This window comes from Lobosporangium transversale (assembly GCF_002105155.1).
Source record: "Lobosporangium transversale strain NRRL 3116 chromosome Unknown BCR41scaffold_84, whole genome shotgun sequence".
NCBI lineage: Eukaryota > Fungi > Mortierellomycota > Mortierellomycetes > Mortierellales > Mortierellaceae > Lobosporangium > Lobosporangium transversale.
The window spans coordinates 21,134-42,941 of NW_019029062.1; the positions used below are offsets into that span (position 1 = coordinate 21,134).

The 21,808-nt window shown below is 42.0% G+C and overlaps 6 protein-coding genes across 6 annotated transcripts; 3 read left to right on the top strand and 3 right to left on the bottom strand.

The window, feature by feature from the left end:
* Nucleotides 1-861: 861 nt before the first annotated feature.
* Nucleotides 862-2,162, top strand: BCR41DRAFT_240794 (hypothetical protein). The gene is made up of 3 exons (XM_022020128.1): nt 862-1,558; nt 1,691-1,901; nt 1,974-2,162. Exons 1-3 carry the CDS (start codon nt 923-925, stop codon nt 2,033-2,035), a joined length of 909 nt encoding a protein of 302 aa, XP_021875357.1. The 5' UTR covers nt 862-922; the 3' UTR covers nt 2,036-2,162.
* A 3,979-nt stretch (nt 2,163-6,141) lies between these two features.
* On the top strand, nt 6,142-7,247 carry BCR41DRAFT_379394 (50S ribosomal protein L30e-like protein; the record flags this gene model as incomplete). Its single annotated transcript, XM_022027212.1, has 4 exons — nt 6,142-6,183; nt 6,475-6,621; nt 6,652-6,942; nt 6,990-7,247. 4 exons carry the CDS (start codon nt 6,142-6,144, stop codon nt 7,245-7,247), a joined length of 738 nt encoding a protein of 245 aa, XP_021875358.1.
* A 196-nt stretch (nt 7,248-7,443) lies between these two features.
* Nucleotides 7,444-8,943, bottom strand: BCR41DRAFT_315099 (hypothetical protein; the record flags this gene model as incomplete). The annotated part of the gene is made up of 4 exons (XM_022021205.1): nt 7,444-7,767; nt 7,872-7,978; nt 8,102-8,450; nt 8,539-8,943. 4 exons carry the CDS (start codon nt 8,941-8,943, stop codon nt 7,444-7,446), a joined length of 1,185 nt encoding a protein of 394 aa, XP_021875359.1.
* Nucleotides 8,944-10,657: 1,714 nt separating this feature from the next.
* On the bottom strand, nt 10,658-11,746 carry BCR41DRAFT_390817 (hypothetical protein). Its single transcript, XM_022028281.1, has 2 exons — nt 11,329-11,746; nt 10,658-11,039 (listed from the first exon to the last, which is right to left on the bottom strand). Exons 1-2 carry the CDS (start codon nt 11,545-11,547, stop codon nt 10,674-10,676), a joined length of 585 nt encoding a protein of 194 aa, XP_021875360.1. The 5' UTR covers nt 11,548-11,746; the 3' UTR covers nt 10,658-10,673.
* Nucleotides 11,747-14,661: 2,915 nt separating this feature from the next.
* On the top strand, nt 14,662-14,886 carry BCR41DRAFT_293988 (hypothetical protein; the record flags this gene model as incomplete). Its single annotated transcript, XM_022020392.1, has 1 exon — nt 14,662-14,886. A coding segment is annotated over one exon (225 nt), but the record flags the coding sequence as incomplete, so codon positions are not given.
* A 1,671-nt stretch (nt 14,887-16,557) lies between these two features.
* BCR41DRAFT_426872 (hypothetical protein) lies at nt 16,558-20,571 on the bottom strand (the record flags this gene model as incomplete). Its single annotated transcript, XM_022030789.1, has 4 exons — nt 19,582-20,571; nt 19,386-19,468; nt 19,200-19,269; nt 16,558-19,047 (listed from the first exon to the last, which is right to left on the bottom strand). The coding sequence occupies exons 1-4, from the start codon at nt 20,521-20,523 to the stop codon at nt 16,558-16,560; spliced, it is 3,585 nt and encodes a 1,194-aa protein (XP_021875362.1). The 5' UTR covers nt 20,524-20,571.
* Nucleotides 20,572-21,808: the final 1,237 nt, after the last annotated feature.

The window sequence follows — 21,808 nt, forward strand, 5'->3', positions numbered from 1 at the left end:
AACAAGAAGCATTGAAAAGTCATTCTGGAAGAGCTGGTGGGTGACAAACAGATGCAAGGAGCGGAAACCACTATGCACCTTATAAAAAGCCTTCTGAATCTGGTTCCCGAAAACAGTAGGACATTGGACTTAGTTGGAAACAATGCAGCAAGCGCCATACTAAGGCTCCTGGCGGACAGTCTCTGCAAACCCATCGGCACTAATAATTTACAAAAGGTTGTCCCATCAATCCAAGCTAGGATTAACACTCTTTTATATAACGATCACTAGTAAATCATACATAGAGAGGTCCAAGCCCATGCTGTGCCAAACCGCAGTATTCAATAGCTCGTTCCAAGGGATGCAGACATGAAGCTCAGACTTCAGCGTGGAGCCAATCTTGGCCAAAAATCTACCTTGTCCTTCCCACGCCGTACAGCGCCGAAACATGCTCGAGCCGCGACCCTGTTGGGCGGTTGTAAGGATCCATTCCTTCTTCTTCTTCTAGGATCTACTCGACATTTAATAAAATGATTCCCCTATTTATTGCACAGCGAAAAACTGCTAAATATTATGACGCACATCAACTTATTGGATATAATCAATAAATGGGTCAGCCCCACTGGAAATACCAAGGTGATAGCCTCACAGAAGACACATGGGGGGGACCAACAGAACTAGTCAAAGAAAATCGAGGACGGCAGAAGACGGCAAAAAGACGGCAAAAAGACGGCAATTTACTGTGCCTGAAAATTATGTGTCAGAAATTATTTTCGTTTCTTCAGGGGACAGTGCGTCTCTGTAAACTCCTGCCTTTTTGGAGAGGAAAATGCTTTGGTTTTGTTATAATTTCCATAAAAGGGAACAGAAAGTTGGTAAACGCACTTACCAGTTTTTTTTATTTTCGCTTGTCAAAAGCGCGTCCAGTGCTTGTAGATGAAGTATGATATTCTCTTTATTCTGTCCATCCTTTCATCGGCCTACATTATCCTCTTCTTGTTGCGTCGAGATCCCAAAGCCATTCTGCTTTAGCCGTAGCATTCAGCAATCGACTTCTCATTTCTCTGACTTTTGTCATTTCGCAGAGTTAATCTTAGAGAAGTCGATTTTTTATTTTTATTTTTTTCAAAAAGCAAAAATGGAAAAGGAATTTGGATTCTTTTCAGAGGAACGGATGCTGCCAGGGTCAAGCCTAGGGTCAGCCACGGTGTCTACAATGGCGTCTTCCAATGTCCTCACAGCTGCACCGTCCTTAGATGTAGAAATACCACCGCTACCGCTTTCCCCATCACTTAAGCGTTCCAGAGGACGTCCTAAGAACGCATCGCAAGCACCACAACAGCAACTTATAAAGTCAAGAAGTCAGCTACATCCGCGTCCGTATCAATCTTTGCCCGCCGAACCCGCGGTCAGGCTAGATCAATCGCTTGACAGGTCGATACCTTTGCAATATGTTTCCGAGTATCAGAGTCAGGACCCCCCGGATGCTGAGGAACGATCCGTTGATGACATGAATGACTGCTCAGGGATTAAACCAAAAACGCTTGCCTCATATCAGCCCACCTATCGTCTGTGGAAGGTATGTAACGGATAAAATTTAACAGGGTATTCGTATTTTCCTCTAATGCTATCAACTAGCCAGAGGGTCTATAATATTAACAACTCCATCTAATAAATCATTCTTGACATGGGCCCTTAATGTGCTAAACAGGCATTTTGTGAGAAATATCGCGAACGGTATGAAGATAAAGATGGTCGTGCCCTATATCTGGTGGACTCACAGGATAAAGTCGTTTGTTTTTTTCGAGAAGTCATCCTCAAGAAGACTATACTCAAGCGCACTAAACCAGGAGCAGATTTCCGTACGCACCTTGCCGCTGAGGAGGATTCTTCGGCTATACACGGGGTTAGCCTAGTCGAAAGTATGTCGAGCAACTGTGTATTATTTAAGGTGCCGCGTATATGACGACATAGTAATGTCGACATTCTGTTAGTATTATATCGTTTTTATCGAAACTTCCTCTCTCCCCATATTCTCCTCGCCGTTGGCCTTTGACATAGTAATAGAAGCTGCTCCAGTCGATAAAACTGGTAAAAAAACCGTATCGGTATCACTCGGTACTGAGACTATAAAGATGGCTAAAAAGGCCCTGATTCGAATCCATTCACTACAGGCCGAGCGAAACGATGTGAGTTGGGATCTTTCGCCATCTCAAATGAAGCTACTCCAAACCATCCTTATCCAGCATATAGAGAGTCTTCACACTCATGTCGTTCGATCGGGTGGCAGGCGTGAAGCAGGCTGTACACTTCGAGATTCTTACACCCCCGTGCAGTTCCACAGTATATTGATGGGACTTTGGACGAAGGAAAGACATTCGCCAAACATGCGAGCGCGTGAGTATGATACTAATTATCGGGACATGTTCTGTCTAACTGCACGGCATAATATGCTGCTTCGGGATGAGGATCTTTGAAACTTAAACTTTGCGGATTGCTTCAGCACCATCATTACACAAAGAACTGAAGGAGGACAACAACCGATTGGGCTCACCTTCAAAATTAACAAGGGTAAGACCAACAAGAATAATATGCGTGTGCATTGCGACATGAAGATGTACGTAGATGCGTCTTTAGTGCTTTTGCCTTTTACATGTATCAACTTTGGCAAGTAAGTTCTCAATTTCAACTTTATCATGCTGTCTTTTTTTTTTTTTTTTTTTTTTTTTCTAATTTCATTTTTTTTCTTTATTGTGTTGTAGTAATGATGAATGGATTATATTAACATTCTTTTCTTGTTCTACTTTCTATTATCCTAATATCATCTTTCATCACAAGGGCTCGGATCACGAAAAATCCAAGAGCCTTCAAATTAAAGACGTCGTAAAGTCAATTAGCAGTTCTGACTTCGTCCAACTCAAGGTCATTCCGGGCAATAAAGAGAGGACAAAAAGTCTCGCCTCTCAACCAACTTATCGTACTGTGGAAGCCCTTTATGATCAGCGCAATGTCAACAGTCCTAGGAAAACTCATGGGGGCCGTCATGCTGGCACTATCGAAGCCCATAGGCTAGGTATAAGTCAGGATGATATTAAGCAGGCGGGCGGTGGACCGCAAAACGAGGCTGCATGGAAAGCTTTTATTTGCCATGCTTGCCTTCGAGGTTTGTTCTTGGGATGGCAGGGTTCTATTCTAAGTCATTCTTCCTCCTTCGGAACTCTATCAGGCCATCGATGAGAATATGAAGAAATTTAAATAGAGTTCTGTGCTAGTTGTATATTTTGAAAAAAAAAAAAAAAAAACGCGTAAATTCAAATTAGCCTGCTTCATTTCTAACTCTTTGTCTTCCTTCTCTCTGAGATAGATAAAATTAGCCGTCCTTTCCATAATGGTATTTATAAATATCACGGACATGCTAGCTATTTTGATTAGTTCATTAGCTTATAATTATTTATTTTTCTTAATGCAAGCTATAGGTCCTCACTACTGATACCTTAGTTGCCTCGAGTAACGGTGAGGATGCAACTGAAGAGGTCCTTGAGCCAGGCTTCGAATTCTACGATCACGATGAAGCTACCGATGTTGATACGGATCCTGAAGAGCACGACTGTGATGATGGTGAAGACTATTCTTCAGATGTGTCAGATTCCGAGCCAGAAATAGTGTGGGGGCCAGTTGAACCATCCGGTGAAGACAACACCTCTGGGAATGATCTCGCAACAGAATCTCTTAAGAAAACTTTCGTTGAGGCGCCATCTGAAAATAACGTAGAAGAAGTAGAGGATATATCGAGGTTGAGTCAAGATAAGGAGGCTCGTGCAATCAGTCTGGCTTCCACAATTGTGTCTACGCAGCTACAAGAATACTCTTGGATTGAGTTGATGGTCCCAGAGACTAAGATTAGGGATATTGTTGATGGCCTCGGGATTAAGAAACAGGATTACGATTATTTGCCGCACGTATTCTATGTGGACAAAAGAGACTTTGAACTGTGGAAGGACCGAGATGGCAGCGATTACTTTTTTATTTGGAATAAAGGCAACTCTGAGATAAATGGTAGAAATGAAGACAATGAAGACTCTGAAATCACCAACGACAATGATAGCAAAGGCAAACTGCGTTCATTTCAACTTTATTTCTGCCACTGTGCAGGCGCCCCACGCAAAAAAAAGATTACTGACCAAGATCAACTACTTGAGAGGCCAGCCAAGAAAACTCGCAATGTTTATAAACCGACCAAGAAAGTAGGCTGTAAAGCCAGACTAATTGTTCATGACGTAAAACCCAATATAGAAGAGTTCGCAAGTAGAGGTGAAAGGAACCAGCTGCGTGTGATATATTACTACAAGCACACTGGGCATACTCTTGCTAGTCTCGAGAACTTTCAACATCTCAGAGTGACAGAAGAAACAAAATCGCGAATTCGAAACCTTGTCCGTTTAGGTCTCTGTACAAGAAAGATTCTGACAAGGATAAACCTGTCTGGCAGCCAGGCATTCTCGCGACACCAGAGAGGGTCTTTGCAGCGTGACCATGTCCTGAAGTATGAAGATGTGTACAATATTTATTATAAATATTCAAGTGGACAGAGTCAGCTTGAAAAGAATGACTTAGTCTCGAAGAGGCTCTGGATGGGCAAACTAAAGGACAAGGGCTTCACTGTATTCATGCTCGACTACCACATCGTAATAGACGGGGTGAATCATGCAAGGTTTGCATATGGGTTTATGTCGCCGTTCCAGAAATCAGTTTATGGATCCAATTTTAAACACATTGGGCTATATTCAACGCATGGAACAAATCGCTCTAAACACGAGCTTTACACCATAATTGTGCGGAACCCACAAAGTCTGAGTGCTATCCCAGTTGCCTTCTTGCTTACGAACGATCATAGCCATGTACCGTTGGCAAAATGCTTGAAACATATCAGAGAAACCATTGGCTCTCCTGAATACATCACCACTGATGATGCTCGAGCAGAATACAAAGCAATCCGATTGGCGTTTGGAGACTCAGTCACAGTTCATTTATGTCTATGGCATGTTATGAAAGCTTGGAGCACCAAGCTTCGAAATGATATCCGTGCAACGCAAGACAAGGCTGCTAAGGAGTTGAGGGAGGAAGCGATGGGAGAGCTCCGTAGAATTTTGTTTAATCCAAACCATACGCAAGCTGAGACTCTTATTTCAGAATTCGAGTTGAAATGGCAGGATCATAATGAGGGCAAAGTCTGGAATTATTTTAGAGAACGCTACCTCAGTAAAGACCGAAGGAGAAGGTGGATGAAATGTTATCGTATGGGAAAGTTTTATGCCGGGATGGATACTAACAATTACGTCGAGTCCTGGCATAACCACCTTAAGTCGCACTTCTTACGAGGTTATACAAACTGCAGGGGAGATAGATTGGTTTATATCTTAACTCATGATGTAGATGAGTTTTACCAAATGATGCCAATGCAGACTATGCGACCCTATGGGCGACATTTAAAAGGCGAGAGAGATGACTTTCACCAAAGAAAATTTCTAGATGGTCTAGAAGACCTTCCACAGCGCATTGTTCACGAGCAGCAAGTGGGAGACCGAATCGTTTACTGTGTGCGCTCGTTCTCCGTATCTGGCGGATATTATTTCGTGGTTGGCACGAATGAAACTATCTCAAGATGTAACTGTCAGTACTTTATGTATTCTCAGCGCCCCTGCAGACATATGTATCTTTTGATCAAGTTCATAAGGATAACCCAGACCCACCACTCCACATCATACATGATGTCCTTGAGAGGGCCCCTGATAGACATGCTATGATTCTAAATAGAGTAATTTCTGGAATTTATAGTCTCTCATCCATCTTTAAACAGTTAGGATGGTTATTTTTGTAAACTAAGTCGCTGTAAAAATACCACAGTTGGATTCAGCATTGAATATGGTGAAGTTTGAAGGTTTTATCATAGAGCTCTGCTTTTTTTACTAATTTCAACGAAACATTTTTTTAAGCAAGTATCTACCAAGCTACACTTGGTTTCCAAAGTCGGTTTTTATGTCACTACGGATACTCAATTTCTTCAGAAACTTCAATTACTACCCTAGATCGCTTTATATTAGTGTCTTTTGACATTATCCAAAGTTCAGTTTGGGTTGAGGTTCATTTGAATGATTTTTATATATGAGAACTGGTTTTCCCATACGATTATGGACTTGGAGACAGGTTAGAGTGAACTTCCATATATATTTTGCCTCACATGACCCACATGACTTGTATGGAAATAACTTTTATTTTTTGTTTAAGGGTGTCGCATATTTGGCTAACTTGAGTATCTAAGGGGACTCCACATTGGCTCAATCTTTGGCTTTTTTTTCTTTATTTCATGAAACAAACGCATAAATTATCACCCTTGATTCTACAACTGAACTATTCCAGAAAAGCATTAAAAAAAAATAGGTCGCCTAATATTGTATTTTATAACATTGGAATCATTGGATTTTAAAAAAAAAATAGGCACCCATTAAGAAGTCCAAGGTCGCTCCCGCTCCTTACGCCAAGAAGTCCACTTCCAAGGCCCCTGCTAACCCCTTGATCGAGAAGACTCCCAAGAACTTCGGTATCGGTCAGGACATTCAACCTGTTAAGGATCTTTCCCGCTATGTTAAGTGACCCGAATATGTTCGTCTTCAGCGCCAGCGCAAGATCTTGAACCAACGTCTTAAGGTCCCCCCAACTTTTAATCAGTTCACCCAGGTCTTGGACAAGAACACTGCCACCCAGTTGTTCAAGCTCGCCAACAAGTACCGTCCCGAGACTCGCATCGAAAAGAAGGAGCGTTTGACCGCCGCTGCTGCTGCTCAAGTTGAGAAGAAGGGCGAGAAGGCCGAGACCAAGAAGCCCTATGTCATCAAGTATGGTATCAACCACATTACTGCCTTGGTTGAGGCTAAAAAGGCTTCGCTCGTCGTCATTGCTGATGATGTTGACCCATCGAACTTGTCCTCTGGTTGCCCGCTCTCTGCCGCAAGATGGGTATCCCTTACGTCATTGTCAAGGGCAAGGCTCGTCTCGGAACTGTTGTCCACAAGAAGACTGCCACTGCTCTTGCCTTCACTGAGGTCCGTGCTGAGGACAAGTCCGAGCTTTCTTCTTTGATCTCGGCCATCAAGTCCAACTACACCGAGAAGAACGAGTCTGCTCGCAAGCTTTGGGGCGGTGGAATCATGGGCTTCAAGTCCAATATTAAGATGGCAAAGCGCGCTAGCGCCGTCAAGAACTCCTTGTAATAGATTAAAAAATAAAGGGGACATCGCCTCTGGAAGGGACGTGCCGTTTTGACTTTTTTTTTATTTTACAAATTTGTCATTGATGAAAAGAATAATGATGGCTGATAATTGATAGAAAATGCAGTAAAATAATAGCCTAGGATTGGCCTTGACCTAGTATGACCTAGGCTTTAACAATTTTTTTTTTTCTTTTTTTCTAGTTGTTCCCTCCAGTCGGAGTGGGTGTGTTGAATGCGTCACACCAGCCATTGATATCCACACAGTTCAGGTACTTGCACCAGCTGCAATTATTAGCGCCCTTGTAGAAATTGGTCAAACCAAGGACAATGATCAGAATAATCAAAGGTAATGCAATGAAGCGAAGTCCAAGCTTGATAAACTTATCCCGCTTTGAAAAGTAGACCACAGGCATGAAGACTAGACCCGTCAAAATTCCTGCGAAAAAGCCTCCAATGTGAGCAAAGTTGTCCAAGAATGGGAGCAAACCAAATGCAAACGAAAATAGGATCATGAAGGAGAGCTGTATTCCACAAAAAAAAAAATAAAAAAACGGAATGGTTAAATGGTTAAAAAAAATAAAAAAAAAAAAAAATACGAAGCGAAGAACGGCAGATATTTTTTTACCTTGCTCAGCTCCCAACAGGGCCGTACGACCAACTTCCAATTCTGAACTAGATCCAGGACAAGACATCCAATCAACCCAAAGATTGCTCCTGATGCACCCATAGATGCTAGAAGATATTAAAAAATAAAATAAAGTAAAATAAAAACATGAGGAACACGCCATCCTACAGATGCGGTGATATCAAAGAAGTTATTCATCCAAAAATGGGGGAAAAAAAAAATACACTTACGTGCTAACAAAGGCGCAAAGTTTCCTCCAAAGATAAATCCTACGATACCGGAGCACATGTAAATGATACCGAATCGCCACCAACCCATATCGCGCTCCAAATCTGCACCTGTTCGCATTTGGAACATCAAGTTGAAGAGCAAATGAACAATGCCTCCGTGTAAGAAGATAGGTGTGATAAACCTGAACCACTGATTCGGAGGCTTGCCAGTCGATGCAATAGGCGTAAACCCACAAATATCCGAAATAGTGCAGACAGTTTTGGGATCGTCAGGACATTCTATTTGTGCATTGTCCAGATATGTACTACGCATACAAGGCACAAAGCGCGCGCCTACAGCAATGATAGTCTAGAGAGAGGGAGGAGTTAGTAAGCTAAGCCTGGTCGTTCGACATCCCTTAAAAAAAAAAAAAAAAAAAAAAAAAAAAAAAACTTACTCCGGCACCAGGTCCAATCATGGGATTGAAAGGCTGTGTCTGAACGAACTGTCCAGTCCTCTGATATCCCTTAAAAATCTCAAAGACCAGCACTGCGATCTGGACAGCTGATACCACCCAGACAAACCAAGGTCTCCATCGCTTACGCTTATTGAGCTGTCGCTGAACTTTGGGATCTAGCAACACTTTCGCAATCGGTTTACCCTCGCTATCCACAGGATGAGGCTGTGGTGCTAAAGGTGGTGATGTTGGTGGTTGTGCTTGACCATACTGGTTATTAGCATTGTTGTTGTTGTTATAGCTGTTATCACTGCTGTCCAATGCCCTATTGCCGTATTGATTGCTATGCCCTTCATTACTTCCTCCAACTCCTGCTCCAGTACTGTATATAGACTGATGATCCATTGTTCCGAATGGTTGTGCAGGTCCCGCCATATTCTCTGCGGTTCTGGTATCTGAAAACTTGTTTCCGTTGCGAGCAGCTTCAAGATTGGACGAGATGATGTCAATTCCCACGAGTGGGATATCGGTGGTCGGTCCACCGGAGGATGTCTGGGGTTGATATCCTGAGTAACCTCCGCCACCCCATTCTGGTGTGCGGCTGCTTAAAGCTGATTGAGCATGTTCTAGAGGAGACATTTGATGGTATTGGCTGATTCGGTGCTGCTCTTCGTCGTATTCCTGTTGGCTCAGGGGCTGATGGTGTGTCGGGAAGTAACTCAAAGGTCGACCTACTGGATACTGATCCTCGTCGTCGTCCTGTTGCGATTGTTGTTGCTGTTGTTGGTAATGATGAGGTGAATGATTTGTATAACTATAAGCATTCTGATGTGTCTCTTGTTGGCCATCACCGAATGGTGACGCAGTAGATGTTCCACCCCCTCCTGAAGAGGTTTGGTGTGTGCCATCGTCATCGTCTTGCCATTCCTGTTTTGAGTGATGATAAGACATTTTTTAACTCTCTGCGTTGAACTTGATAAGAATAAGAAAATAACTAGGAGGAAATTTTCTTGTGTAAAAGTGTGTAAAAGTGTGTAAAAGTTGTTTGTATGTGTCGTATGTGTTGTTATGTCGTTTGTTTAATTGTGCAAAGGGGCTAGAAGTGAAAAAGGAAGAAGCAGAAGAAAAAGAGGAAGAGTGAAAAAAAAAAAAAAAAAAAAAAAAAAAGGAAAAGCCAAGCAGGTCAAGCTGAAGTTAGTAGCAAACTTTGCATGTACAATACCACTTGAGGGAGAGGATACAATGTACTACATGCATCAACAACATCAACAAGAAAACATTATTGTCTACATACAAATATATATATACATTTGTATTTATTCATAAGGGACAAATGGGCGGTTGTTTTTCCTTGGCGTGGCGGTGTTCCATCTTTGTCACACCAAATGTCCTATTTTCCTATTGTCCTATTGTCCTACCAAATGCATTGACATGCTGTCCTTTGGTCGCTACAGCCATAAAAAAATTAAAAATAGTCTCTACAGTCCTTTGGATTCAAGAGAAGATCGGAAGGAAAAAATAAAATAAAAAAGCTGTCTCTCTGTCATTCAGATGAACAAGTCCTGATACAATTGACAGGATTAATATTATTTAAATGCAATTTACACAAAATATGGCAAGACCAACCTAAAAAAAGGCTGCCTTGTATATACTTCTTTATTGAATTAGAGGAAAACTGATACAGCAAAGTACAGGGCAAAAAAACCATAATACAAAAAAAATACAATGTAAAAAAAAATAACGACCGTTCTAATGAAACAAAGGAACAATACAAAAGCTAGTACACACAACAACCGAAAGGGAAAAGAACAGCAACAACAAAGTCTGGAGTAAAAAAAAAAAAAAAAAAAAAAAGGAAAGAATTGATACAGTGGCAAGGGTGGAAAAGACTACTTTAGAAATGAACACCAAAGAGCCTTTGCCGGGAATATTGGTCCATCATCAAACAACCTAAGCGCCTCATTTCGCAGTAAGAAAAACTGAGTTCCTGATAGAGCCACTTCTCGTCCCATTGTTACAAGTATCTAAGTATAATACTGTTTTTTTTTTTTTTTTTTTTTTTTTTTTTTCTGACTTTTTGTGTGGAGCTCTTTTTTTTTTTTTTTTTTTTTGTAAAATGGTTGATTATTTGGACGTTAGACCGACGACATGATCGATAGTTTGCTGGAAGGAGGCGAAGGAGTAGCACTGGGGGTGATGATCTGGCTCTTAGTCAATGGACTGGTGATTGGGATGGCGTGTGAGACTCGAGCAGGAACATTAGGTGGAGAAGGCGGAGGAGAAATACGAACAGCAGACGAAGGGCGACCCATGATCTTTGATGGGAAAGAAGAGTTGTCAGCCTTCATAGAGACCTTGCCACGCGTTCCGTCGTAGATGGTATTGATGGAACCATGATCGCCAATGCGAAAAGAAACCGTATAAGGTTCGACCCAGAGCACCAAATCCCTAGGGATCAGACCCTGCAGCGTCTCCATGGGCAGCGAGCTCTTCTGAGCAGCCTAAAATAAAAATAAAAATAAAAAAAGGTTTATAGGTTTTATTGTTTAGTGCCATTGTGACATCTTGTCATAAAAACGGAGTTTGGACCATTAATTGATCTTACACATCCCACAACCCCAGCGTCAAAGCAAAAAAAAAAAAAAAAAAAAAAAAAAAAAAAAAATGAACAACAGATTGAACGAGTGTTTAAAACCTCATGTGGAAAGGAAACGCGTGATTTAACATAACCATTTTTGGTTTCATGTATTTCCCTCTCACTCTTGAACTGCGCTTCTGTTAATTTGTTACCTGGCACAAAAGAGGATCCACTTTGCCACTAAAGGAGGTAATGGCTCTATACCCGTTGCCATAATGGGGTCTCTGTGGATCCCAATGGTTGGTATATTTCTCTTGCATTAATGTTGCAATCTCTTTCTTGAAGCTGTCGATGATCTGCGGGGTGCATACTGTCGACGCAGTCAAGAAACGGCCCAGGAAGTCGGAGGCACAAGAGATTTCAAGCAACATGGTTTTGGTTTATTTATGTAATAGTTATCAGTCAGTTTGGAGAGTGAAAAGGGTAGTGTTATCGTCAATAGTGATTCAGCCAGCTTGAGGGTGTAAGAGCACGCGAGGAATGAAATGGAACTCGGTATATGACTAGCGAGTATATATTGTTTGTGTTTAATGCGGTGTAATGTGTGAATGAGAGCGGGAGAAAGTGATGGAGTAAAGTGAAAGAGTTTTTTGGCTCGTTTCATAAAAATTAGATGAACTAAGCAGCCTACGTACAGACATTCCGAGCGTACGTATCTCTGTGGCGCAATACCACGTGCCGACAACTTTCGCGTGAAAGATAAAAAGGAACAATAACCATTCATATCCTAGAATGTGATTATTCTCCCTATCTTTTTTCACTTTTTATCTTTCCATTTACAATGATTATTACCATATTTACTGGCGGAATGCTAACATCACCTGTGCATTGATTAATGTATTTCGACAAACTGAAAGAGTGAAGAGTTCAAGGGGCTTCATAAGCGGCTCGAGAAAAACCTCATCAGTGTGGAGGCTATATACCACCGGTAGTGAAAGGGGAAACTAGCATAGAATTATGGATATGACTACGAGTCGAGGGCTGTAAGTTAGGATATTCTGGTGATGCTGGGCTTACGAATGTTGTAAAAATTCACCAGTTTATCATCTCTATAGAGATAACACCTATAGCCCTGCACTAATCAAACCAATACAGCGCAGTAAACTAGAAATACAGGCCTGTAGACGCATGAGAGGGCAGGTCAAATATAAACAAGGAAACACTTTTAAATGTATAAAGTCTGCAATCTACTGGTTCTTGCCACCTAATTTTTGATGTACAAAAGGATACGAGAGAACAATTACGTGTAATAAAGGAAAGACTCAACTTGGACTGGTGGGACGCCATGATCTTCCACAACCGGCTGAACATATAAGCGCTTTTTCTTCTTCTTCAATAGTTAATGATACCTCTTTTCCTCTGATGTCGTCTTCAACTCGAGGATTACTTGGAGACATAGCCTGCTGAATTTTGTGAAAAATATGTTTTCAACTTACTAATAAATATGGAAATTGCTTCTCATCCACTGATTGCCCTGAATCATGCAATCGGCTCTTGTGGTTAACATTATTTGTTATGTCTATGAAGAGCATCGTTTTCAAGCTTCGTGATGTATGGCTACAAATGGTGTAGTGAGCCTTGACAGGAAGTGAAGATTGATATATACAGCTATATATTTTGCGTCCTACAGGGAAAGCAAAAAAAAAAAAAAAAAAAAAAAAGGATACTATATGGTTCTTAGTTTAACTACGTTTGTCAGCAAGCCCAAGTTTTTTTTTTTTAGGAGATTAGAAATCATGTTCAAACCACAAGGGTATGAAAGGGCGCAAGCAACAAAGCGGCATGAGGATTGTCAATTTGATACCAACGATGTTGCCATCGCACGCAATAAGGTAACAAAGAAAAGAGGTTTAGAAGACATATACACAGATACACACAAAACAAAAATACTAAAGCTGTTCAGTTGTGCTCATTGCCAATTGAATTGGATTCTATAGCGCTACGGCCATGTCTGCCTTCTTCCTTTGCTTTCACCATTCTATTGAAATGGTTACATGTATATATATATTTATATAATATATAATATTATTCTTTTTATGCTCAGCTTAACTGATCCTACATTAAATGGGTTTAGTCTAACCGTGAATTTCTCCTGCAGGAAAAAAAAAAAAAAAAAAAAAAAAAAAAATGTTCTTATTCTTGTCCATTCTCGCGTCATTTGTTAAGACGCATTGCTACAACCTGTGTGCAAGATGAGCACATAAACACATGCTAGTTGAGTTGCGGGTCCTTGCCTAGCAGGAGAGACGCGAGGCAAAGAGCACAGGTATCTGTTCCCGCACCTGGCGTGCCCCCTAACCAATAGCTCAACACCGATTGATGATGCCATTACCCTGTTGACAGCACGATTGTTAGACGTCAATAAATTAAATTTGATTGTTTTTTTTTTTTTTTTTTTTTTTTTTTTTTCCTTTTCATCTGTGGATTGAGAGATCGCAGTGCCCTTTATGCTTCCTACCTTCATAGTTCAATCAATCGATTTTGATTTGTGTTAAAGTTGTTTATTTTATTATTTGTATAGGAAATCTATATGTACATTATGCGCTATAATTGGGGCGTGAAAGAGATGTGAAAAGGCAGTATATAAAAAAAAAACATTTGTTGTAGTCTGTGCTATGAATGTGTATATATATTTTGTGTGAATACAGATGTCCCACAATGACGCGAGAACGCGAAGAGGACGACTCAAGAGCATTTGGATACATAAAATTGAGACACTATAAATACTATTAGAACAACTCCTCCAACGCACCGACTATTTTAGAAAATATTTATTTGCTTCCTTTTTCTTTTTCTTTTTCTTCTTTCTCTCCTTCTCTTCCTTAACACCATACTTGCTCACTTTAACTTCCAACCACATACCTGCCTCTTTACCATCCTTTGTCATTCCAGCCATGTCCTTGACTTCGGCCAACGTAACCTATCCTCCTCCTCCACCTTCTCATGTGCGAATGCACTCACACCAACATCAACAACCACCTTCCTACCCTCAACCTTACCCTCATCATTCTGATATCTCACCCACCATGCACCATGAGTCTCTACCGGCACCTGTTTCACCTTCAATCGAACCCTCACTCTCTCTCTACGTCTCTACAAGCCCTCACCACCACCATCACCATTCATCGTCTCAGCAACAACACCAGCACTACCATCACCATGAAGCATACCAGGTTCCTTCGCCGCCTTACTCACACCCTCATCGCAATTCGATCGAGTCCTCACAGAAACCAATTCTCCCTTATCCTTCTCGACACCCACAACATACTTATTCGTCACCTTCACATCGTACCCATCCTTATTCTCCACCCACACTCCCTCCACTGACGGGGCGTCCTCCACCATCACCTCAAAGCCCTGTGGACTCTGCACCTCATTATCCTTCACTTTCGACCAACAGTCATGACGATCACCATCATTATCGTACAGGATCAGCTTCAATGTCTCCGCCTCCAACAGCAGCAGCAGCAGGCTCAATCCCACTTTCTGTCAACGACAGGCGAGAGCGTAACAAGGCCGCCTCTGCCAAATATCGAGCCAAGAAGCATTACCAATCTGGAGAGATGCGTGCACAGATCGCCACTCTGCAGGAACAGAACAGCATCATCACTCGTCAGCTCGAAGAGTGTCGGACTGAGAATACGTCGCTCAAGAACCTGGTCGAAAAGCTCAAGAGTCGACTTGTAGCTGAGAAGGTCCTGAAACGTTTACGTGAAGCTGGTCGTGAGAAGAAGCATCGAGGTAACGGCATTGGCAGTGGTGCTGGACACTCATCTGCTGCTGCTGTTGACAAGCTCTCAGCTCAAGATTTATCCATGACCGATAGTGATGCAGAAGATGTGGTCGATATGATTCTTCCAGACAACGATGATGAAGATGAAGAATTCAATAGCTATAACAATAGCGATCATGACAACCATAGTGAGCATCAAGAGGTAGATAGAAAGAAGGCCACTGATGTTTTTAGTGGTGAAAGACGACGATATGAGAGGAGGCCCAGTGGTAGACGTAGAACAACACAGCCAGATGGCAATGATCGTTAATTGCCAGAAGCTATTTCTCTTCCTTGAACACTTGTAACACCACCTGTACATTCTTATTCTATAATAAACATACTCTTCATTCTAAATGAACATTTTCTTTTTGTTGATGGTCGCACTGTTTTCTTGGAGCTCGTTTGAGAGAACGATGGTGTCATTTTTTTTATTTTTTATTCTTTATTCTTTTTTTTTTTTTTTTTTTCTCCTATACTAAATAAGGGCTCACACGATCGGCATGTGCGTGTGAAAGCAAAGACTGCCCGAGTGGAGACACTCTTGAAGTCAAAAAAAAAAAAAAAAAAAAAAAAAGATAATGACATTTAATGACAATGACATACAAAGGAAAGGATATTAATTGAAATCTTTTTTTATGCTTTGCCCTTCCAATCCTAAATAAATTCAGCCAACGAGCGTTCACGATTTCGGTTTGTGACCGATGGTGCCATCCTTCCAAATCCTTGGCTCATCGCATTGGATTTCGATAAGGGGGGGATAACAAGTCAAAAAAACAAACAATATTGAACTGAACATCTATCATATTCACTCAAGAAGGCCTTTTCTTTTCTCTTATCCATTATCTTTCTTTACTTAAAACTAAAACTAAAACCGTAACCATTAATCCTTATTCGTTTAATTCGATTTTCAATTGAAAGATTCATGGGTAAATTAAAAATCTTTTCTTTGAAATACTTTATTATATTTATATAACACTATATAATGACAGAGAGAAAAGGAAACATCCGATGGCGCCATTCTACGAATAATGTTGATATTTATCTACAGAAATTGCATAAATATATATATATATATAATATACAACTACAATAAACAAGCTGATCCGCACCGTTGTACATGTATACAGTAATTCTTTTCCCATTCTACATTTTATTGGCACTCACTTTTAAAACATTTGAGCGTGATCCAGAGATTGCATAATGGGATCTTTGCTTTGTCATCGGGAGAAAAGTAAGTTGGCACCTGCACAAAGTGACCATGAGAATCTCTAGTGTATCCGATTGGATCTTTTTCACTAGCCGCTCCACGAGAGAAACAATGTGACAAAGATATCAGTGGAGAATATAATCCCCCTGACTCCAAATCCAGCTGAGAATTAATTCTTGTTTGAATTCTCAAACCAGATCCAGCTCGAAGGAGTGTTAACATCGCTTCAAATACAACGGTTTACAAAAAAATACTCTCTTTTCAAATTTACTGTGTAATAATAGAAAAAAATAACATATTATACAAATCATCAAAAAAAAAAGACAATAAAGTTATTAGGAAAAGAAAAAAAAAAAAAAAGCAGGTGTATGCGCATGAGGCTAGAAGAACAGTAGAGTTCTACAAGTTTAAAAATCCACTCATTACATCGTCCTCATCGTCGTTAACCATGCTTTCCATTTCCAGATTTTCGAGACCACCTTGCTGATGCTGCTGGTGCTGCTGATTCTGTTGATCCTGGCCCTGAATATTTCCATATCCCACAGATGATCCTGACATATCCGTTCCAAGTCTGCTAGATTCGTCGTCATTGTTGGCTGAATCACTGGTACTAGGGTCCTCATTAGTGTACATGGACATATCCATCACCTCCATCTCAATCCCCATATCCAAATTCAACAGGTCTTCGCCTTCCTCACCCATAGAAGTTGAAGAAGTCACTAATCCTGAGGAATTTGTATTTATATTGCGGTTGCTGTTATTGCTACTATTATTATTGCCGTTGATGTTACTACTGGAGTCGTTGTTAATGTGGTTATCGCTATTGTTATTATTGCCGCCACCACTACTGTTAATATGACCAACAGTAGACATGCCTTGCAAACTGGCCTGATGGCTGCTAGTGCCGCTATTGAACGAGGTTCCCCCAGGTGTCAATGAACCTGGGATCTGCTGAGGCGACTGGAGCTGTTGTTGTTGTTGTTGTGATAAATCAACAGATCCTGACCGTGATCCTGGAAGTGACTGTATTCCAGCCACTCTGGAAGCCGTGGGCGCCGGTGATCCTTGTTGGCTACTGCTTGACATCAGATTACTGCGAGGATTTAGATCAATGGATCCTGAGTGACTAGGGCTATGACTTTGACTGATCCCAGGTGTGGGACTAAAGACCGCGGGACTGTTTACGCCAGGGCTCATCATGGGACTATTTTGTCGGCTCCGAGAATGCTGCTGTTGTAATTGCAACTGCTGTTGTTGCTGCAGTCCTTGTTGATGTTGAAGATGTTGTTGCTGCTGCTGTTGCTGTTGGTGGTGTTGTGGTTGCATTATATGCATATGTATGTTGTTCAATTGATGCTGCTGATGAGGTCCTAGTTGCATCTGAATACCGCTTCCTTGGCCTCCCAGCATATGTCTGCCAGTCAATGGGAGCTGCATAGGTCCGGACATGGGCAACTGCATCTGTGCCTGCATAGGTCCGGACATGGGCAACTGCATCTGTGCCTGCATAGGTATTGACATCGGCATGCTTTGGCTCATAGAAGTAGCGCCAATGGCGTTCAAAGGCATACCCATGGGTACACCAACACCCATACCCATACCCATACCCATGCCCATGTTCATATTCATGCCCATGCCTATGCCCATGCCCATTAGGTGTTGCTGGTGCTGAGCGGCTTGTGCTACATGTTGTCCGGGAGCCATGGCAGGTCGTGCGTGAACTGTCGTAGGACTTGGGGTGTGAGATTGAAATGGTACTGTAAATGACATCGGGGCGGTTAATGATCCGATTTGACTCGCCATAGATGTTGTAGTGGGTGATGCAACTCGTTGACCGGCTGCATCTTGTTGAATCGCTGCATGTGACACATTTGGTGATGGTGTTGCTGATCCTGCACCAGCGCGTTGAGGAGGGAGAGTTTGGTTTGAAACAATAGGGGAGCTGTTCCTACTTCCGGCAGTGTTTTGTTGAAGAGACTGTACTTGTTGTGGAAGAAGAGGTTGTGGTGCCGGTGATTTGGGATTGTGAATGCCTAAAGGCGAGTGTGGTGTCTGGGGCTGTGATTGGATTTGCGCTTGAGCCAATGCAGGACTGCCGGTTGTGCTGCTTCCTTGCTTCAAGTGCGCAAGTCCACCTAAAGATGGTGATGACTGTACAGAGTTGGGGCCTGTCTGAGCCTTAACCGCATTAATTACCAGAGCTGTAGGTGGCATGGGAGCAGCTGAAGTTGATGCAGGGGACGATGGAATTCCACTGGACTGCATATTTGCCGTCGATGATGTTTGTGGGGTTGTGGATGTATCGGTAATGGTCGGGCTTTGTGGTATCGCTGGAGGCATTGATGAAGAGGGAGGTTGGGTAACTATGCTGGGCTGCGGCGTAGACGAGGAGGCTGTCGAAGAGTTGACACTTGTAGGCATATCTAGTGTCGACTGTGTCTGTTGCACTTGCTGTTGGGGGGTCATATTAGGTAGTGGTCGTTGTGATGGTGTTGCAACTGATTGATCCCCTATTATGGATACACAATAAGGAGCAGGCGACGCGGGTGATCCTGCATTACTTGCTGTCTTTTGTGGAACAGATGTAGCTACAATAGGTGCGGTTGATACCACAGGGCTCACTGCGACTCCGTTTGTTACAGACGATACGGAAGCGGAGATTGGTACTACTCCTGTGCTACTAGATGCTGGTGATGTTTCTGTTTCAGATTTCACCGCTGTATCTGTAGCCTCTTTTTTCAATTCCCCCTGCTTTTGTAACAAGGCCTTTTGTGCTGCCGCAAAGGCGATAGCCACCTTCGGAAGTGCTGTCATCGCACGTACTGCAGAAGGAAATCGTGCTGGAGGAAGTGGTGATAGATCCGGCTTTGATGGAGGTTCTTTTGTTAGCTGAAAACGCACAATCCATAAAAAAAACAAAAAGATATATAATTGATATTAGTAATAGAATAAGAGCATAACAGACTCTGATCAGATGACTATCGACCTCCTCGTCACAGCTTTCAATAAGGCGCAAGAGTATATTTCTCAAAGTCACTCACTGGTAGCACCTTGATGATCTCTGTCCATGTGGCTAAGTACGATAACATAGCCTGAAGGCGAGCTTGATACCTTTCGCGTTGTAACATGCCAAAAGAAAAATGAAAAAAAAAGTACAGAATAAGTCCTTTAGCTCGAACATTCAGTTTGTATGTCGTACGGATCGGCAAATATGTATCTTAACCTACCTTGCGAAATCAGGATCACTGATCAGATTACTATTTTGATAATCCAGACAGACGCAAATTAACTCTTTGTTCAAATCCAGAAGCTAGGGTTGACATATACGTCGTGAGTCATGGACATGCTGATGGTCAGCTATCACCACTAATGCTTTGGTATTTTAAAATCAATTATCCGCATTCGCCTATACTGCTCACTCACTGCATGAACGACCTCCATGTTGATATCTATGTCGTACTCCTTTGCAGGCGGCATAGGCGTAGGAGTGCCATGAGGCGTTATTGATGGACGAACAGGAAGTCCTGGCATTGTCTGCATTCCTGGAACACCTGGCATGCTTGTTGTACCAGGGACCTTCCCGACTCCAGGCGTCACTCCTGATACTCCAGGCATGGTTGGCATGGCTGGCATGGTTGGCATCGCAGAACCACTTGGCATTCCTGGAATACTTTGTATCCCTGTAGTGCCTGTCATCCCTGGTATATTTTGTATTCCTGAAGTACCTGCCATCCCTGGTACTCCTGAAAGTCCGTTTGGCCTCTGCTTACTAGCATGGCTGGGATGCAAGTGCTGTTGTTGTTGCTGTTGCATCTGTGCAAGCATTCGTTGTTGCTGTTGATGTTGTTGTTGGAGCACTAAGTTATTTTGCATTGGATGCGGACCTGATATAGGGGTTGGTTGCATCTGCATCTGCATTTGTAGTGGTATTGATTGCGGTGCTTGTTGTGGCTGCTGTGGTATCTGCTGTGCTTGTTGTTGCAAAAGACCCATTGGACGTGCCATCATCTGCTGGTGCAGCTGTTGCTGTTGTAACTGTTGATGTTGAAGTAGTTGCTGCTGTTGCTGCATTTGCATTTGCTGAAGTTGATATTGCTGCTGCTGGAACTGTTGATGTTGTTCTAGAGATGGGTTCTTCATGGCCGCACGTTGTTGCTGTTGCAGCATTTGCTGGTGCTGTTGGATCTGTCTCTGCTGCAACTGTTGCTGCTGATATCGCATTTGTTGCTGTAGCGCCATTTGCTGCTGTTGGTATTGTTGCTGCTGTAAAAGTTGCTGCTGCTGCTGCTGTTGCAAAAACTGCTGTTGTTGCTGTTGTTGCAGAGGCGTAAGCTGCGGGAAATGGTGAGGCGGTTGCTGTTGCATCTTGGTCGTCTAGTGAATGGCAAAGATGATCGCTCACTAGCAAACGAGAATATGCTAAAAAAAAAAAAAAAAAGACAGCAATCCTTTGGTTGATGCTGCGTCGCGTTTTGTTAACGTCGCGTTCTACCAGCGCCGCGTCAAGGCAAGTCAATTGCCAAGTTCCCTTGAGAATCTATAATCCTGTTTGATTTGAACGTTGCACTTGAGTGATGACCTCCGCTGCTTTTTTTGTACATCTCACATCTTTTTTTACATCTTTTTTGTCCCTTTGTCCAGTGGCTTTTGCTCCTAACCGCGTTCTTTATTCGAGCGCGTCGTTCGTATGCGTCTTGTTTTCTGAGCCTCGAAGGTTGAGATTGAGCAGCAAAACCTCGGCTATCTAGTCGTCTGTACCCAATGTTAGTTGTCCAGGTTTTACAAAAACCTTGGTAACAAAATTCTGGCTCAACTGAACACGCAACTCCTGTCGTAGGCCATACTATGTCCTGCCTACGCCATGAAATGGGATCTACCATCCAAGAAATGGGTCAGTGCCACAGCGGCGTGCTTTACTTCTTTCTGACCCCTTTCCTTTGCAACCCAAGCATGAATAAAACATAGTTACCGAAAGATAAAGGTTTGAGAGAAGGTATCCAGCATCCACAGACATTCAATGACATGGTATAATCTTAACAGGATTAGCTTATTTGAAAATGTCAAATACGATTTATACTGAGAGCGAGGGACACCCCTGACAGCAACATCACTCCAAATATTTAAAAACAACACTTTGAAGAACCTCCTTCCGACACTCACTGATGGTGAATTCACTTCGGAACTATTTCAAACACCTTTTTACATGAAGAAAGTGACCTTTCTGATACACTTAAACTTGAGTCTCTTTTTTCGATTGCTTTTTTTTTTTTTTCTTGTCACTTTGTTGTTGCAGCAAAGTGGCCGCCATGAAGTTTAATGCTATTCAATTAGGTTAGGAAGGATAATAAAGTTCCTACAAGTAAGCGACCTTTTTCATAACAATTCTGCTTTGGGTCATTTTTGAAATTAAAAAGTACCACATAGAGCATCAGAAGGAATGTATGTGCAATCCTGTCACAACTACAGAATAAACTAGGACGTATTATGTTCTTTGATAACCGAGAATCAAATGCAATCACAGTATTAACAGTCAATTTGAAGAAGAGGGGCCCATAGTTGGATTACACTGGTCAGAAAATGAATGTATTTGTCAAGGTTAACGAGTAAAATAGACCATCTAACAATACTAAAAAGTACAGGATTTGAATGC